An 18,163-nucleotide genomic window follows, 5' to 3' on the forward strand; every position below is an offset into this window, starting at 1 on the left:
TTTCTCCCGGTGTTACGGTTTTAAAAGTGACCCTGTAAACTGGAGACCTTCAGCTGAACGTGTCAGTGTTTGTGGAGTTTACACAGCTGTTGAAACACAGAGGGAGTTCCTGGGAATGCAAACTAGTTTAGTTTTTATTAAGATTTCAAAATATCCTCATCAGATATTTAATGATCGTCTAAAGACGTTTATGAGGGATGCATCCGGCTGATAGTCTCCAGTTAACAGGGTCGCTGTTTAAACCAAAACACCGGCCGATCTCTGCCACAGCTTTTTGAGTTCAAAAGGATTTTAAAGCCGTGTTGAAACGTCTTTGCTACTCGCGCTTATCTCCTCTCACGTGTTGATTCAGTGAATCCATCTGTGATGAAATATAGCACCATCTAAAACAGACCAGCTGAGTCTCTTCATGCTAACAGGCTAACTGTTGTGTTGCTCATAATGATACCTGCCTGTCCGTCTGCTTCTATGGTGTCATCTGTGATGAATGGCATTCCTCTTTGTTTTACTGCCCTGTACAATATCTAGTGACATACAACTCATACAACCCCATTCCAGGAAAACGGAATCATCCCTTTAAACATCCATACAGTAGTACAGTCAGGGTGCTAATTGCCGGGGGGGATTCCCCCCCTCTGATTTTTACATCAACTTTCAGCACAGAGCGCCTCGTCAGAAGTTGATCAAATGAATATAAAATTGCATATTGTTCAGTTCATAGGGCGTACCGAACCGTGACCACTGTATCGAACGGTTTGATACAGATACACGTATTGTTGCACCCCTAGTATATATATATATATAGGGTAGAGAGAGGATACTACCCCACCTTTCCTACAAGTTACTTAAGTTTTCATCATAAAATGGGAAAAGTACTCTGATTAGATGTAATCTGAATGCTTTTGTGGGAGTACTCTGATAACATGTAATCTCATGACTTTAGGAACAGTTACAGGATGGTACTCTTTCTGATTAGTTTGGAGAAAGAACTCTGATCATTACAGGCATGTCAATTGTGTGGTGGTTAGCACTGACAATCTTCAACAAGATAATTCTTGGTTCACATCCTGGACCGAGGCTTTCAATGTGAGAAACGTTTTTTTCACACTGTCTAACATGTGCTTTTAAAAATGTTTCAATGAAAACACCTAAATCTCAGTTAGATATGCACTGCCAGGCAGGCCTGTGGTGAGGTGGCAGGACCTGCGTGCTTTCAGTGATATAGTTTAGGGTTGAAGTCCTGGACAGAGACCTATTGTGTGGTATACAGGTAATGTTTTCAACACAAAGGAGACAAGCTTTGCCTTGGGAGTGCCATTAAGATATACATGAAAAGATCAAAGAGACAAACAGAGGCAAAGTGGACAGGGCTGCTGCCTGAATTCAATGCAAGGGTCCTTGGTTCAATTCCACCAGGGAAAACTGTGACATCATCGCATTCCATAATAATGTAACTTTGTGACGTAACAGTAAAAAACATTGTGTTTCAGGAGAAAATTTCAAATGTCTCATTTCACACAAACCCTCTCTACAAGCAAGTCACTGTTTGATCGTGTCTGCTCGTTGTTTTTGATTGTGTTTGAACTTTTGCTTCTTGCAAACTTTCACTGGTATCTACTTTGTTGAGATGATGAACTCCAACATGCAGAGAGCTGAGGCTCAAACCGGTGACAGCTTCAATGCTTCCCCTGTGGAAGACGTTTCCAGCCTTTCTGTCCCTGCTGTGGTCACTGTCAGCACTGACCTGGTTGAGGATCTGCTGGTCCAGCTGCTACTGAAGCTGCACCCTCTGGAAAGATACAGTAGTGCTCATCTAGACCAACAACAACTGCTGACACACTGTCTCCACTTGAGTGCAACAACTCTGGAGACCCTGAGGAAAGACCCTGGTGTCTCTGTGGACGAGGACCTCCCTCCTCCTTCCTGTGAGGCTTGGAAAGCTGTCGCGCTTCTTGTCTGCAGCGTCATGGAGAGGTTTGGGACAACGTACAGGATAAGGAAGCTAGTGCTGAACAAAGACCCGGCACTCCTGAGCTTCATCCCGGACCAAATCATTGAGACTGTCCTTCAAATCTACAAGGACCAGTCTGAAGATGTGTGGATTCCCCCACAGATACCCTTTGATGAAGACGGCCTGCTGTTCTCCCAGTTTCTACCTGAAAACATCAAGGAGGAAATGTTGGAGCAGTATGGACCCTGGATAAGACGCATGAAGATCTTCCAGAGAGCATTCACAAAAACATCTGACGAGGAGATCCTTGAGATCACGGACTCCAGTATGCAGAGAGCTGAGGCTCAGAGCTGTGACCACTTCAACACTTCCCCTGTGGAAGATGTTTCCATCCTTTCTGTCCCTGCTGTGGTCACTGTCCCAAAAACATCTGACGAGGAGATCCTGGAGAACCAGAAACCTCTTATTGAGCCTGTTCAGTCCATCCAGGACATTGAGTCTGGGGATGAAAAGGACTTTGTGGTTGATTCTGAAGAGGAGAAAACTGCAGATGATACCTGCTGCCTGCAGCAAGAACCTTGCAGTGAGGACCACAAAAAAGTCTCTGACTCTGAAGAAAAACAATCTGATGATGGAGCCCAAAACCTACAACTACCTGAACTGTCTGTTGACCAGCTTATGGCTGATGATAACCAAACTACAGAACAAAATCTGCAGACTACCAGAGCTGTGGTGGAGCAATCCACGATCAAACAAGTCCTGTTGAAGCTCTTCAAACCCCCAAACTTCTGCACACCGAGGAGCCAGAGGAGCCAGGACTTTGATGATGAGATGGTGGAGCACATCCACATGTTGCTCCAAAAGGAGGCTAAGAAGTACGAGAAGAACCGAATCTTTCTTAAACACCTCAACCGCCTCAAAGACCCAAAAGAAGAGGTCAAAATTAGCCAGAAACTGCATCGGACAATCAAAGCCAGACTGAGAGATGTTTTGCCGAACACCCGCCTGAAGAGAGATGACCTCATGGAGGACGCTCAGGCTGCTTTGTCAGCCTGCAGTCTCATATCTTCAGAGATCATGAACTATCTCAAGCCATCTGTGAGTTTTGCGCCTGACACAAAGCCAGGAGACGAGACCCCATACAGCTTCAACATCCCCATCAAGAGGGAAACGACAGGACCAGGCAGAGAGCTGACCCAGCTGGAGCTGCATGCGCAGCAGCAGCAGGCAGGAACCAGAGAGAAGGTCAATACAGAGGAAACCAAGATGAACAGAATCATCTCTTGGTTCTGTAAACCTTTCAAGAAAAATAAATAGAACAAAAAACAAAGACAATAAGCCCAAGCATCAACAGCTGTGGCTCACCGCAAAATAAAATTTGGCTTTTGCCAGCATTAAGTTGTTGTAGTTGTTGTGAATGTGTTGCAATGAAATGTGTTTAAATGCATCATTGAAGTCAAGGATTTATGTTGTATGGCAGCTAAATGTCAAGGTCCAACTCACATCAGCTTATGGGTCTGTGTTCTTCTCAAAGGGCTAGTAACTCTTTACACCCAGTACAAGTCAACTCTTTGTGTTTCAAAAATCAAATAATCAGGCCTACATTTAAAACTCACTTACAGAGTGGTTCCTTGCAGCCTGCAGCCCTGGTTATAAATAATAATCTTAAGTAATATTAATAGATATAATCTTTAGTAACTGATTATCAACAAGTCTTTGCTGACTAAATGCAAAAATCAAATGGTCAAAAACTAAATCTGGCTCCAGAGGTCAAACAGCAGACAGCGCTGCTTGGTTTCACAGCAGTTTTCTTAAAGCGATCCTGCTTCTTCCTCAGGACACTAAACTGCTCATATTTGTGACAGTTACAATATCAGGGTTTGAATTCAGGCCTTTGAACCTTGAACCTTGAACTTTCTTATATAATGTGTTGATGTGGGTGATCCATTCATCTTGATATTTCACTGATACAGTAACACTCATTTACTTATTTTGATTTATTAGCCTTGTTGGTGTGCAACTATGTTTGCAGACCATCCATGCATTATCTTGACCGCGTATCCCGTTTTGGGTCACGGGGGGCTAGAGCATATCCTAGCTGACTTTTGGCGCAAGGCAGGTTACACCCTGGACAGGTCACCAATCAATCACAGGGAAAACATGGAAAGACAGACAACCATTCACACACACACTCACACCTAAGGGCAATTTAGTGTAACTAATTCACCTGGAGTGCATGTTTTTGGACTCTGGGAGGAAGCCAGAGTACCTGGAGAGAACCTACGCATGCACGGGGAGAACATGCAAACTCCACACAGAAAGACTCCTCCTAGTTAAATATTAATCCAATACAAGTGGAAATTGTTCCATTAGATTATTACTTGGGTTAAAGTCAGGGTGCGAATTGCTTTGTTTTGACATCTATTGTAATTTTGTGATAACTGACTACTTATGTGAATACATTAACTAATTAAAATACATAATGGCTACATTTTAATGTGTTGGAGAGAGGATGTTTCAGAAAAAGGAATATTTGTTATTTTTGTTTGCAAGCTTACCAAAACTCATGACATTTCTTTGGAGGTATCCCCCCCTCTGTTTTTTTCACAAATCGCACTCTGAGTAGGTGTAACAATTTACCCCTTGGACACCAGCCTGAAATCGGTGCCATACTTCAGTAGGGGACCGCTGCAGTGAGGGGTACGCACTGTCCTTATCTACACATGTACAGTGAGCCGCTCAATATATTTTGTTCTGTACGACACAGGGTGTGGAAGATGTAGATCCACTCCACCTCTGTGCTATTCATCTCAGGACCCCTCAGGTTTATATAACCAGAGATTAGGAACAATCAAACTGTAAAGTGGTTTCCCTTTAACTACTTCACTGTAACTTGAAACACTGATGCACCAGTATCAGTGAAGTAATCATGCCACATATGATAATATGTCAGAAATAGGGGCAGTCAAGTTTAAAATGAACAGGCTGTTACTAAGAGTGTCAATCTTTTAAAGAAGTGACAGCTGACCAGCTCATAAGATTATCAGTAGACTCTTAAAACTACAAATATTAGATGTTACAGAGCTTTGGACTCTGAATGGTTACAACATACATAAAACAATAATGAAATGGAGCTCTTGTTGTATGTCAGATGGCGTTTACAATTCCAGCTTTAAGGTGCAGTCTTTATCAGCTGTGTTTTTATAGCGAGCGTGATCTTCTCTGTATCATCCCCACTCATGGATATGCAGCTATAACCATCCAAACACTGTGTTCAATAGGCAGGTATTCACTGGAGTGCAGCTCCCGTTGTGAGACAGGAGCTATGAAGTGAATGAGTAAGGAGATGAATTCTAAAAGACCAGAAGAAGCAACAGATGCGGAAAGAAAGACGCTGCCTAAACACTGCACCTCCTTTTGTCTCCTCCTCCCCGTCATCCCACAAGTGTGGAAAAAGGGAAGATGGAGGTAAGGCGACATTGTGAGGATGCTAAACTTTTCTCATTGTTCCGTCAATTGATTGATTATATTTTGTAGACACACAATGATTCAGTGTCTGCTCTGAAGAAGCTTGACAGACTTTATAGCAGAACTGAAAAACCTATATCAAACTTTTGGTGGAAAATATGAGGGATAGGAAACCTTTAAATGAGACTGAACTGTGATTCTGTTTCACTTCATCAATCAATCAATCAATCAATCAATCAATCAATCAATCAATCAATCAATCAATCAATCTTTATTTGTATATCGCCAAATCACAACAAACGTTATCTCAAGACTCTTACTCTTACAGCAGGTCTAGACCACTCTATGTTAAATTATGAACAGGGACCCAACACCAAGACAGGATAAGACTCAGTCTGACCCCACCTTAATCCATCATGAGCATTGCACCTCACAGTATTTAGCTAGTTACAGCGGAGAGGACAAACTTCCGTTAACAGGCAGAAACCTCGAGCAGAACCAGACTCATGTTAGACCGCCATCTGCCTCGACCGAGTTGGAGAGAGGGATAGAGGGAGATGAAGAGAGAGATGGAGTGGTGATAGTCATCAGACGAGTAGTAGTAGCTGTTGCCGCTGGAGTCCAGCACATCTGTATCAGCTCAGAGGAACCTACAAGACAAGGGAGCTCAGGGACTCCAGAAAGGTCTATGGTTAGTAACTTTAATGGGACAGGGAGAGTTAAAGTAAGTGATGAGGGGGTTGGGGGGAAGGGGACGAGATAGGATCCCAGTGTGTCAGTCTAAGCCTATAGCAGCATAACTAAGAGCTGGTCCAAGCCTGATCCAGCTCTAACTATAAGCTTTATCAAAAAGGAAAGTTTGAAGTCTACTCTTAAAAGTAGAGAGGGTGTCTGCCTCCCGGACCCTGACTGGTAGATGATTCCAAAGGAGAGGGGCCTGATAACTGAAGGCTCTACCTCCCATACTACTTTTAGAGACTTTAGGTACGACCAGCAGGCCTGCATGTTCGGAGCGTAGTGTTCTAGAGGGGTAACAGGGTACTATGAGCTCTTTAAGATACGAAGGTGTCTGAACATTAAGAGCTTTGTAGGTCAGAAGAAGAATTAAAATTCTAGTCTAGATTTTATGGGGAGTCATAAAATCGATCTGATCTCTTTCATTATTTGCATCAAACTGCAGATCAGTGGAAACCTTAAAATATGAATATATGTATTATATTTTTCTCTCTGACTACAATGTGTCTAAGTCTTTGTTCCTGAGATCAATAAGAATGAGGACGTCACAAATCTGAGCAATCTGATTTACAAACAATCCAGATCTTGATGTTTTCTTTTCTGGGCTCATTATTAAAATTTAAAGAAGTAAATGTCTTTATTATCTCAGAATTGAAATGTGTGAAGCTTACACACTTTCCAGCTGATTTAACATTCATGATGTTGTATTTTTCACATACAGTTCACGCTGTGTGGTTTCTCCACTGTTGACCTCTCCTCCTCTGCTGCTACGAGTCGAATCAAAGAGAAGCTTAATGCAGCTCTAATAAGGCTGAAAGAGAACGAGCAGCAAGTACGGAGACTGGTGTTAATAAAATCAATGCTGGATTACATGAAAGCAGCCTTTTCCTGTTTCCTCTCTATAATGGAGTAAACGCTGAATGTATTGGATTTTAAACATTTCCTGGCTGCAGCAAAAATAATGTTGAGCATGAATAGCCTGAAGACCCCTCCGTGAATCATAAATGATCCCACTTATTACCAGGCTACTAACTTCAGATACAAACACGTTGTTAAAAACATTGATCAAAGATTATTTCATTGATTGAAATGATTCATGTTTACAGTTTTTAAAAATAGTCCCAGTGATTCTTCGTCAGTGATCGTTCCATGGTGATGGATTCTTCTCTGCCTGTTTTGGTGGATTGAACATGAAACTGTCCTCATTCAGCTCTCCTTCTTCTCTGAGCTCTGTGGTTCACACACCTTTAAAAAGAAACTAATGTCACAACTTTGAACCCTGCTGCTATCATCACCACCGCTCATGGTTTAACTTTCTTTGTAGAGATCACTAACCTAAAGTTTCTCTCACCTGCTCCGCTCCTTCATCATATTGATGGACAGGATCCAATATGAAAACATCTGTAGCCTGCAGAGTTAGCATGCTAACTGAAGCTAACATTTTAGCCACATTGTTTTGATGCTAATGGGAGCTAATGGTTTAATAAAGTTAATAACCATTGTCAAGGAGTTTTGACCAATCAGAATCAAGCATCTTACACAGATCAGTAAGAGAGTCAGGTGATAAGATAAGACTAACTGAGCCTACTCAGGTTTGGTTAACGTTCTGAAGTTATTTAAAACGTTAAACACAACACGTTACCCAAACTTACATCCTCTCTCTCTGCAAGTGGACCACAAAAGAACAGGGTACAGTCCCTCTTATCGACATGTCCCTCCTCTGGGCTGTTATTCTTGATAAAGACAAGAGGCAATAACAAAGGGGGGTCTGTTTGCTGGTCTTCTCCCTGCCATCTCTCTGGGGTTCCTGACTGTATACTGCTTGGGCGGTACTTGCCTGTTGCTTGCAATCATCAATGTATAGGCGTGGTGGCGGATATTGCTGCAATGTATTATTCTATGTTTGTGTTGTATTGTCTAACAGGCAGCTAGCATTACACCACTTATGTATGATTACTGTATGAACTGTATCTCCTTTGTTTTGAGCTTGAGTCAGTCAAGTCTCCCTCCATCGAGAAAATGAATTAGTATAAGAGGCTCAAATCTAAAGAGGGATCGAGCTTTCTCCATCAGAGCCCCTCGACTTTGGAACGACCTCCCTGAGGAGATAAGACTCACTTTAACACACTGACTTTAATGTGACTTCACCTTTTTAACCTATTTTAGGTTTTATTTTATTCAATTGATTAATTATATTTTATTTATTTGATTATTTTTTTAATAATTCCTATCTCATTTATCATTTTAATGTTTTTAATCTATTTTTTTCTATTTTATCTGATGTGATGTCTTCTTCTTAAAACCGTATTATTGTCCCTTAAATCATTTTAACTTCTATAACAATGATTTAATGGTCTAAAGTATAATCTCTTTATTCTGTTTAATTTGTGTTTATTCTTTTTAATCTTTTGTGTTGTATTTTGTTTTTTGCATTGTTTGTATTTCTTCACTCCTCTCCGCCTGTTAAAGGTTTATTCCGTCATCCTCCTGAATCCTGCCATGCTTTGTTTTTCAAAGCACTTTGTAAACATTTGTTTTTAAAGGTGCTATATAAAAAAGTTATTATTATTATTATTATTATTATTATTATTATTAAGTGTAGCTTTAAAGGTTTTTAAAGGTTTACCACAAGCAGAACTTGGCCTACCACTTTAAACAGACTGACGGCTGTCAAGCGATTCACTGAGAAATCTGAAGAGGCTGGATTTGGTTGAGGGGATTGAAACCGACGCCGTGAAGCCAAAATATGTAGAGCTCCCCCTGCTGACTGTCTGCAGTATAGGACATATACCTGCCACCCTCGTGTTATCAGGTGGAACACGTCAAACAGTGGTGTAGTGGAGAGTATACGCAGGTATATGACATATACCCACTTTTTTGACAGATGCGTATGCCCACTTACCTTTCATTCAGCAGTACGGTCCCTTTTTTCAAGGATGGTGAAGGCATGACCCGCCAAATTCTGTCTCTAAGTAACTAGCAATCGTTCTTGACTTCATTGATTGGTTAAAAGAGGATACGGGTAATCCAATCAGAGTTAGGGTAGGGCGGGACATACTCGCCTTTAGCCTTCTGTGCAAAGAATATATCACTCTCCTGTTCCTAGAGATAAATACGCAAACAGCATCACCTTCTGTGTTATTTTATGGAAGAATAGAAAAACAAGAGGACAAACAATGAAGTGAACAAAGCAGACTAAATTATGTTTTGACTTATAACGACACCGGACCAATGGGGTCCCGTCAGTTGCCCAGTGCCGGCTCCAAATGCTGTTCAATATTCAGAAGTTGAAACAAGTTATGTATTTCATTTTCGGTTTTATAGGATTGTTCAGTTTTAGATGTGTGGAAGAGGGTGAAATGAGTTTCTCTTACAGTAAAATATTTCAAGAATGTTAATTAGATGAAATAATCTCTGCCTGAAACACTATGTGTGTGTGTGTGTGTGTGTGTGTGTGTGTGTGTGTGTGTGTGTGTGTGTGTGTGTGTGTGTGTGTGTGTGTGTGTGTGTGTGTAGGTGTGTGTGTGTGTGTGTGTGTGTGTGTGCCTGTGCATGCGCCGTGACAAAATTGGGGTCTAACTTAAGAAAGCCACTTCTCAAGGGACCACTACACCACTGTCGTCAAACATGGTCTGTAATAAAAGTCAGTTCTTATCATTCTAGATAAAGTATGTCCAAGTGTTCACTTTTATGAGAAGTTTGGTTTAAATGAGTTATTTGATTTTAAGAAGACGACTGATTGACAGCTCTTTAGTCTCCTGTAGCACTCTTTAACATATAAGTAGAGTAGAGGAGGAATGGCAAGAGAAAATGTAACAAACACACTAACAGGAGAGTCATAGCCACAAGTGTCTGCTATGAATGAGCACAATAATCTGTTCTGCTGAGGACTGTACCCATCTGAGGGATTTTATGAGTAAGTTAAAGGTGCAGTTTGGTTAGTGGAGAGGGGGTGACGTCAGTCTTGCAGCTCTCCCTTTGCCAAGTTGTTTCTGCACATGCCTTAACTGCACCAGCGCCATATGTCAGCATGCAACAAAGCTGTTATTATATATTTAATTTTTTATTACTTATAATCGGGGCAAATATGTACTAAAGCGTATTGCATTCACATGAGAAAAAAAAATTGCTCTGTTTTTCTGAATTAATGAGTTAATTACTTTGGAATTTCTAAATTAACAAGTTATTGGGAGGCCTACCTGAACATCAACAGAAGCTCTAACCTGTATGCTGTTCAGCCGCTGCTGCTTACCTGCCGGGATTTAACTTGTCATGAGTTGCTTTAGTTTTTGGGTTGTATTTTCCTAGTTGTTGTGTTTCTTAGATTTCTAGTTTACTTTGTTGTTCCTAAGGTCCTCCCGTGTCTTGTGGTACCTTGTCTAATGTTGTATTCCTTGTGTTTTCTAGACTATGGTGTTTCCTGTTTTTGTAGTTCTTGTTCCCTGTGTGTCTGGTTCAGTTTTTCTTCCTGCCCTTGAATGTTCCCTCCTTGTTGATTGTCCTCACCTCTGCCTTGTTGGTCTCACCTGTGTCCTGTTACTCGTTACCTAGCGTGTATATAGTCTCTGTGTTTTCCCCCTGTCTCTGGTCAGATCATTCTCTACCCTACCTGCAGCTACCTCGTGTTTCACATGTTACTAGTGTTCCTGTGGTTCCAGCGTTTTTTGTTCAGTAAGTTTGGTTTATTAAATTCTTAATTTTTTGGATCTGCATTTTGGGTCCTTCACTTTTTGTTTGCACAGCCATGACATAACTACGGTCAAGCTAGCCTCCACTTCTGCAACGATAGTCAAGCTAGCCTCCACTTCTGAAATGATAGTTGAGCCAGCCTCCACTTCTGAAGCTATAGTCAAGCTAGCCTCCACTTCTGAAGCTATAGTCAAGCTAGCCTCCACTTCTGAAATGGTAGTCAAGCTAGCCTCCACTTCTGAAATGATAGTTGAGCCAGCCTCCACTTCTCAAGCTATAGTCAAGCTAGCCTCCACTTCTGAAGCTATAGTCAAGCTAGCCTCAACTTCTGAAATGGTAGTCAAGCTAGCCTCCACTTCTGAAACAATAGTCAAGCTAGCCTCCAATTCTGAAACAATAGTCAAGCTAGCCTCCACTTCTGAAACCATAGTCAAGCTAGCCTCCACTTCTGAAACAATAGTCAAGCTAGCCTCCACTTCTGAAACGATAGTCAAGCTAGCCTCCACTTCTGGGACGATAGTCAAGCTAGCCTCCACTTCTGAAACGATAGTCAAGCTAGCCTCCACTCCTGAAACGATAGTCAAGCTAGTCTCCACTTCTGAAACGATAGTCAAGCTAGCCTCCACTTCTGAAACAATAGTCAAGCTAGCCTCCACTTCTGAAATGATAGTCAAGCTAGCCTCCACTTCTGAAATGATAGTTGAGCCAGCCTCCACTTCTGAAGCTATAGTCAAGCTAGCCTCCACTTCTGAAATGGTAGTCAAGCTAGCCTCCACTTCTGAAACCATAGTCAAGCTAGCCTCCACTTCTGGGACGATAGTCAAGCTAGCCTCCACTTCTGAAACAATAGTCAAGCTAGCCTCCACTTCTGAAATGATAGTCAAGCCAGCCTACACTGAATTATGTTGTGCACGTTTACAACAGGAATAACAGTAATAGTGCGGAAACACGGATTTTACATTTTCTGAATAAATGATGAATTTAGATATTTTCAAAATTAGATAATTTTAGGACTCCCAGTTTCCACTAACTAATTTCAGTTCAGACTGATAGTGGAAAACGCCATGGTTTAATCCTGTCAATCACAGCTTGATCTGATGTGTCATTTCAAAACAAAAGACAAATTAAATTTAGCATAATTGAATGATTTTGGTGGACATCGAGGTGGTGCCAACCTACAAATATCTAGGTGTACACCTGGACAACAAGTTGGTCTGGTCTCTTAACACAGATGCAGTCTACAGGAAGGGGCAGAACCGCCTCTTTTTCTTAAGGAGGCTCAGATCCTTAGACATCTGCAGTAAGATGCTACAGATGTTTTATCAGTCTGTGGTGGTAAGTGTGTTATTCTATGCTGCAGTCTGCTGGGGAAGCAGTATAAAACACAAGGATGCGAGGTGACTGGACAAACTAGTGAAAAGAGCTGGCAGTGTGATTGGAACCAGGTTGGACTCACTGGGGGCTGTGGTGGAGAGATGCACACAGAAGAAGCTAGAGGTCATTCTAAATTACACAGATCATCCACTTCACAACTTCTTTGAGGACCAGAGAAACAGCAGCAGTGGATGGCTCATCTCTCTGCGCTGCAGGACTGAGAGATACAGAAAATCCGTCATCCCTGCAGCCATTAGGCTTCAGAACTCTCTAGCCAATGGGAGATGAGCTGACAGACACCTGAATTACTTGTTTTATGTGATTTTTATAATTTTATCTGCCAGACACCTGAATTTCCTCCCTCAGGGATGAATACAGTACATTCTATTCTATTCTATTCTATTCTATTCTATTCTATTCTATTCTATTCTATTCTATGATTTATGGTATTTTCAAAGTGAGATTATTTTCAAAATCCCAGTTTCCACTGACAAATTTCAGTTCAGAAAATGTTAAATCTTGTTTTCCGCGCTATTACCGTAATGCCTGTTCTAAACATGCACAACAGAATACAGTGGAGGCTGTCCTGACCGCAGTTAAGTCCTGGCAGGTAAGCAGCAGCGGCTTAACCTCATACAGGATAGAGCTTCTGTTGATGTTCAGGTAGGCTTCCCAATAACTCATTAATTCAGAAAAACAGAACAATTTTCTTGTAATTCCGAGATGATTAACTTGTTCATTCAGGAAAACAGAGGAGATTTTTTTTTCTCATGTGAGTGCAATCACTTCAGTAAAGCACGTTGTCCGTTGTATATACAGTCCAACATGAGTGGAACAATGTAAGACATGAGCAGACATAATAAACACAGCTTTGATTTGTCTGAAGGAAAAAGGATGGAAACTTAAAGTCCATGATGAAATTATTCCATGGCATGTTTTCCTGACACTCTGCGTCTCCTTGAAGACTTCCTGCGCCTCTGACTGACATTCATTTGCTGCTGCTCAAAGGATGAGAGCGGATCAGCCTAATCAAACAGTGGTGTCCATGTCCCTGAAGAGATCTGAGTCTCTGCAGTGTGCATGAAAGCTTAGTTCTCTGTTCTCTCAATCCTCTGTAAATGATGGTGAAACACCAAAACCAACGAGAGATTGCTAATAATCATTTCAATTTACACCAACCAAACAAACATCTGTGTGAGATAAACCTCTCCTCCTCAAGTCTGACTCCTCTAAAAGCTTTGGGCTTTGGTGAGATTGGGTACATGTAAATAGCTATGTGCAAAGTAAATGACTTGTGAGACTGGGCTCTCAGAGTTTTGTGTGTTTATGCATGCATGAAGTGTGCCCTTCAGCGCCTAACTCTCAAATCCTTGGAGGAGCCTTGATGTGGGTTTCTCCACATTTTTCATAAAGCCATGAAGAGAAGTGGTTTCCTGACTGGGCCTCTCATCGCGCTCTTGTTTTCACCTGATGTGGCACATTATTCCTCTGAAACAGGACTTCGCTCACTTGCTTTCCCACCCAGCTACCTTAAATCTTGTAACTAGTTTTATGAATCTGAAAATACGCGTGGCATATCTGCATTTATCCTCCATTCCTTCCTTTTAGCTGACACTGACATGCACCTATGATATAAAAATCAGATCTCTCTTCCTCCTGCCAAAGCAATGATTGTCATGCATCGTACATCCTACCCTTGTATTTTGGATGCACTTAGATCTGACAGTAAACAACTCGCATAGCTTGTTCTCTTTCAGGGAGTGTTCTGACAATCCATGACTGACAAATGATACCGTGCTACCTGAGCTGCTGCTGTATAAACCATGGGTCAGATGTTTCTTTGAAGGAGTTGCTCCTGGTGATGTACCCGAAGAGAGAACCACCTTCCTCTCGACTTTACAGTGTTTTCATTTCTTTGTGTTCATTCTTTTAGTATCTGGGCGAAGGAATGTACATTTTTTATTCATCCTTGGGACTCTGTTTCAGGTTTAGCTGCAGCTGAAAAGAAAGGTTTTTAAAAAGCATCTCAGCCTCCTTCTCAGTTCTAAACAGCAGTCAGTTTCAACTACAGCTTGCTGGGTGAGCTGCTACTAATAAGAAGATTGACCACCAAATATTGCTGTGATAGTGTGTGAGGGAAGTGGATCCTAATCAGCAGGTCATCAGTGTGTTAATGTGTGTCTTAATGAGAAAACAACATGAAGGAGAGAGTGGGTGAGTGTGACGATTGAACATTTGCTTCATGTATGCAGATGATATGAGCCCTAAAGATGACAGAGAAGGTTCTTAATTCAAATAATGATTGGTATTTTTTTTACACTGATCTGAGATGTTTGTCATTTAAATAGTTAGTCAATGCAAAACGTGGAGTAATTTATTTTTAGCCATGGACTGCGTTATTATTATTATTATTATTATTATTATTATTATTATTATTATTATTATTATTGTTTTAGCACAATTTATATTTTATTCTTAATTACATTTTTTTACTTTATTTCTCCAGTATTTATCTGATTTTATTGTATTTCTCTGGTCTTAATCATATTTTATTGTATTGATTTTATTTTATTTTATGGTATTTTCTGATTTTGTTTTTTGTTTTTATTGCATTGATTTTATTTTATTTCTCTGGTCTTTGTCAGATTTTATTGTATTGATTTTATTTTCTGCTATTTTTCAAATTTTTTCAAATGTGTTTTTTTGTATGATTTTATTTTATTTTCTGGTATTTATAAGATTTTATTTTTTATTTTATTGTATTGATTTTGTTTTTCTGGTATTTATATGATGTTATTGTATTGATTTTATTTTATTTTATGGTATTTATATGATTTTATTTTTTTATTTTATTGTATTGATTTTATTTTCAATTATTTATATGATTTTATTTTTTGTATTTCATTGTATTGATTTTATTTAATTTACTCTTATTTATATGATTAATTTTTTATTTAATTGTTTTTATTTTATTTCATTTACTCTTATTTATATGATTTATTTTTTGTATTTCATTGTATTGATTTTATTTAATTTACTCTTATTTATATGATTAATTTTTTATTTAATTGTTTTGATTTTATTTCATTTACTCTTATTTATATGATTTATTTTTTGTATTTCATTGTATTGATTTTATTTTATTTCTCTGGTATTTCTATGATTTTAGTTTGATGATATTAGTATTATTTTCTGTCTCTCTGTCCTTTTTGAAGCACTTTGGGCTGGAGGCTTGAATGTATGAAAGGTGCTATCTAAATAAAAATGAGTTGAGTTCAAATAACGAAAAAGTTTATTTTACCTACATCATTTTAGGGATCCTATATCGCAAAGTTTCAGGAGCAGGACTTCACCCGCGCCTCTTCAGGCACTCATAAATTCAAACCTATGCCTCTCCTCCCCTTTTGTTCTCAGTTTAGGCACCCCGTCCTCCCTCCCTCCCTCCCTCCCTCCCTCCCTCCCTTTTCTTTCTATCTCTTTCTTTCCTCTTATACATAGGGCTCTCATAGGGTTCGTCGTGCCCGGGAGCTACGATGGATCCCCTGATAAGCTTCCCCAAACCATCATCAATGAGAAGTTCAACGTCAAATTCAGAACCACTATTCCAATTAAACCAGTGAATCATTGTTAGATTACTTCCTGTTGATGGTGAGGTCTGGTTGGCGTTTACTAAAACCTGCCATTTAAACTGGAGTTGGTCAATTTCTCCTCCGTCAGTGGAAACCACAGCCTGTGAGCAAGAGACACAGATCAGCAGCAGAATTCAAACACTGCGTGAGTGAGCGGGGAATTGTTTGAAGAATGGATTGTGAATTATGAATAAAACTCAACCGCTCAATTCATCTGTGGAAACGCTGCAGATAGCAGTGCCACTGACTGAAATCAAACTCAATATATTAGCACACTTGTCTCATCTTGCTCAGGTCCAACAGCTGCAGCCATAAACAAAGAACGACACAGATACATTTGTTGTCGACTGCTGCTCTGATATTTCCGCTATGAGGCAATTTGCATTATGCAGCAAGTTCATCCATCCATTCATCTTCTCTCTCTGTGTGTGTTTGTGTGTTTCAGCGCTCAGCCAATGCCCTGTTGCTGCATATTCAGCCAGAAGGTGTCACTCCATTTATAAAGGCTTCGCTCAGTGTTTGATGGCGCTCGGTGACAGTCTGACAGACAACGCCCGCAAGGATGAAGACACACATGAGATACACTCAATCTGCAGGTCAGTCTGTTATCACATTCATACAACACACACGCAAACACTCACTGAGGTGGTTGAAGAGGTGTTAACAAACATTGCTGTCGCTGCATCTTTGTACAGTCATGGCCAAAAGTTTTGAGAATGACACAACTATTAATTTTCACAAAGTCTGCTGTTTCAGTTTTTATAATGGCAATTTGCATATACTCCAGAATGTTATGAGGAGTGATCAGCTCAACTACAATTAATTGCAAAGTCCCTCTTTGCCTTGAAAATGAACTTTATCACCAAAAACACATTTCCACTGCATTTCAGCCCTGCCACAAAAGGACCAGCTAACATCATTTCAATGACACACAGGTGTCACACACATTAACACAGGTGTGGGTGTTGATGAGGACAAGGCTGGCGATCAATCTGTCATGATTGAGTGACTGGACACTTTAAAAGGAAGATGGTGCATGACACCATTGTTCCTCATCTGTTAACCATGGTTACCTGCAAGGAAACACGTGCAGCCATCATTGCATTGCACAAAAAGGGCCTAACAGGGAAGTTTATAGCAGCGAGTAAGATTGCACCTCAGTCAACCGTCTATCCAATTATCAAGAACTTCAAGGAGAGAGGTTCAATTGTTGCCAAACAGGCTCCAGGGCGCCCAAGAAAGTCGAGCAAGCGCCAGGACCGTCTCCTGAAGGTGTTACAGCTGCGGGACCGGGCCACCACCAGTGCAGAGCTTGCTCAGGAATGGCAGCAGGCAGGTGTGAGTGCATCTGCACGCACAGTGAGGCGAAGACTTTTGGAGGAAGGCCTGGTGTCAAGGAGGGCAGCAAAGAAGCCACTTCTCTCCAGTAAAAACATCAGGGACAGACTGATATTCTGCAGAAGGTACAGGGACTGGACTGCTGAGGACTGGGGTAAAGTCATTTTCTCTGATGAATCCCCTTTCCCATTGTTTGGGGCATCTGGAGGAAGGCTTGTTCGGAGAAGACGAGGTGAGCGCTACCATCAGTCCTGTCTCTTGCCAACAGTGAAGCATCCTGAGACCATTCATGTGTGGGGTTGCTTTTCGGTCAAGGGAGTGGGCTCTCTCACAATCTTGCCTAAAAACACAGCCATGAATAAAGAATGGTACCAGAACGTCCACGAGAGCAACTTCTCCCAACCATCCAAGGGCAGTTTGGTGATGAAGAATGCCTTTTCCAGCATGATGGAGCACCTTGCCATAAAGCAAAAGTCAGAACAAAATGGCTCGGGGAACAAAACATTAAGATTTTGGGCCCTTGGCCAGGAAACTCCCCAGATCTTAATCCCATCGAGAACTTGTGGTCAATCCTCAAGAGGCGGGTGGACAATCAAAAACCCACAAATTCTGACAAACTCCAAGCATTGATTATGCAAGAATAAGACTGCCATCAGTCAGGATTTGGTCCAGAAGTTGATTGACAGCATGCCAGGGAGAATTGCAGAGGTCTTGAAAAAGAAGGTTCAACACTGCAAATATTGACTTATTGCATGAATTCTGTGTAATTCTCAATAAAAGCTTTTGATACTTATGAAATGCTTCCAATTGTATTTCATTATACCATAGAAACATCTGACAAAAACACCTAAAAACCCTGAAGCAGCAGACTTTGTGAAAATGTAATATTTGTATCATTCTCAAAACTTTTGGCCATGACTGTACATAATGTGTCACCACTGTTGCTGCATGCCTCTACTTACTGCTCGTCTGCTTGCCC

At 40.7% G+C, this 18,163-nt stretch overlaps 2 protein-coding genes across 3 annotated transcripts in view; both read left to right on the forward strand.

The window, feature by feature from the left end:
* Positions 1-18,163, forward strand: part of nrn1la (neuritin 1-like a) — a 103,187-nt gene that overhangs the window by 59,873 nt on the left and 25,151 nt on the right. The window contains exons 1-2 of one of the 2 annotated variants that reach the window (XM_034684904.1): positions 10,503-10,825; positions 16,292-16,442. In XM_034684904.1, the coding sequence (XP_034540795.1) occupies positions 10,786-10,825; positions 16,292-16,442 (191 nt within the window). In that variant the 5' untranslated portion in view covers positions 10,503-10,785. Of the gene's footprint in view, positions 1-10,502; positions 10,826-16,291; positions 16,443-18,163 lie in introns of those variants that run through there. The other variant, XM_034684903.1, reaches the window with a different exon arrangement.
* LOC117813857 lies at positions 1,523-3,349 on the forward strand. The gene is made up of 2 exons (XM_034684902.1): positions 1,523-2,241; positions 2,380-3,349. The coding sequence occupies exons 1-2, from the start codon at positions 1,628-1,630 to the stop codon at positions 3,266-3,268; spliced, it is 1,503 nt and encodes a 500-aa protein (XP_034540793.1). The 5' UTR covers positions 1,523-1,627; the 3' UTR covers positions 3,269-3,349.

Source organism: Notolabrus celidotus, chromosome 6, assembly GCF_009762535.1.
Source record: "Notolabrus celidotus isolate fNotCel1 chromosome 6, fNotCel1.pri, whole genome shotgun sequence".
Taxonomy (NCBI): Eukaryota; Metazoa; Chordata; class Actinopteri; order Labriformes; family Labridae; genus Notolabrus; species Notolabrus celidotus.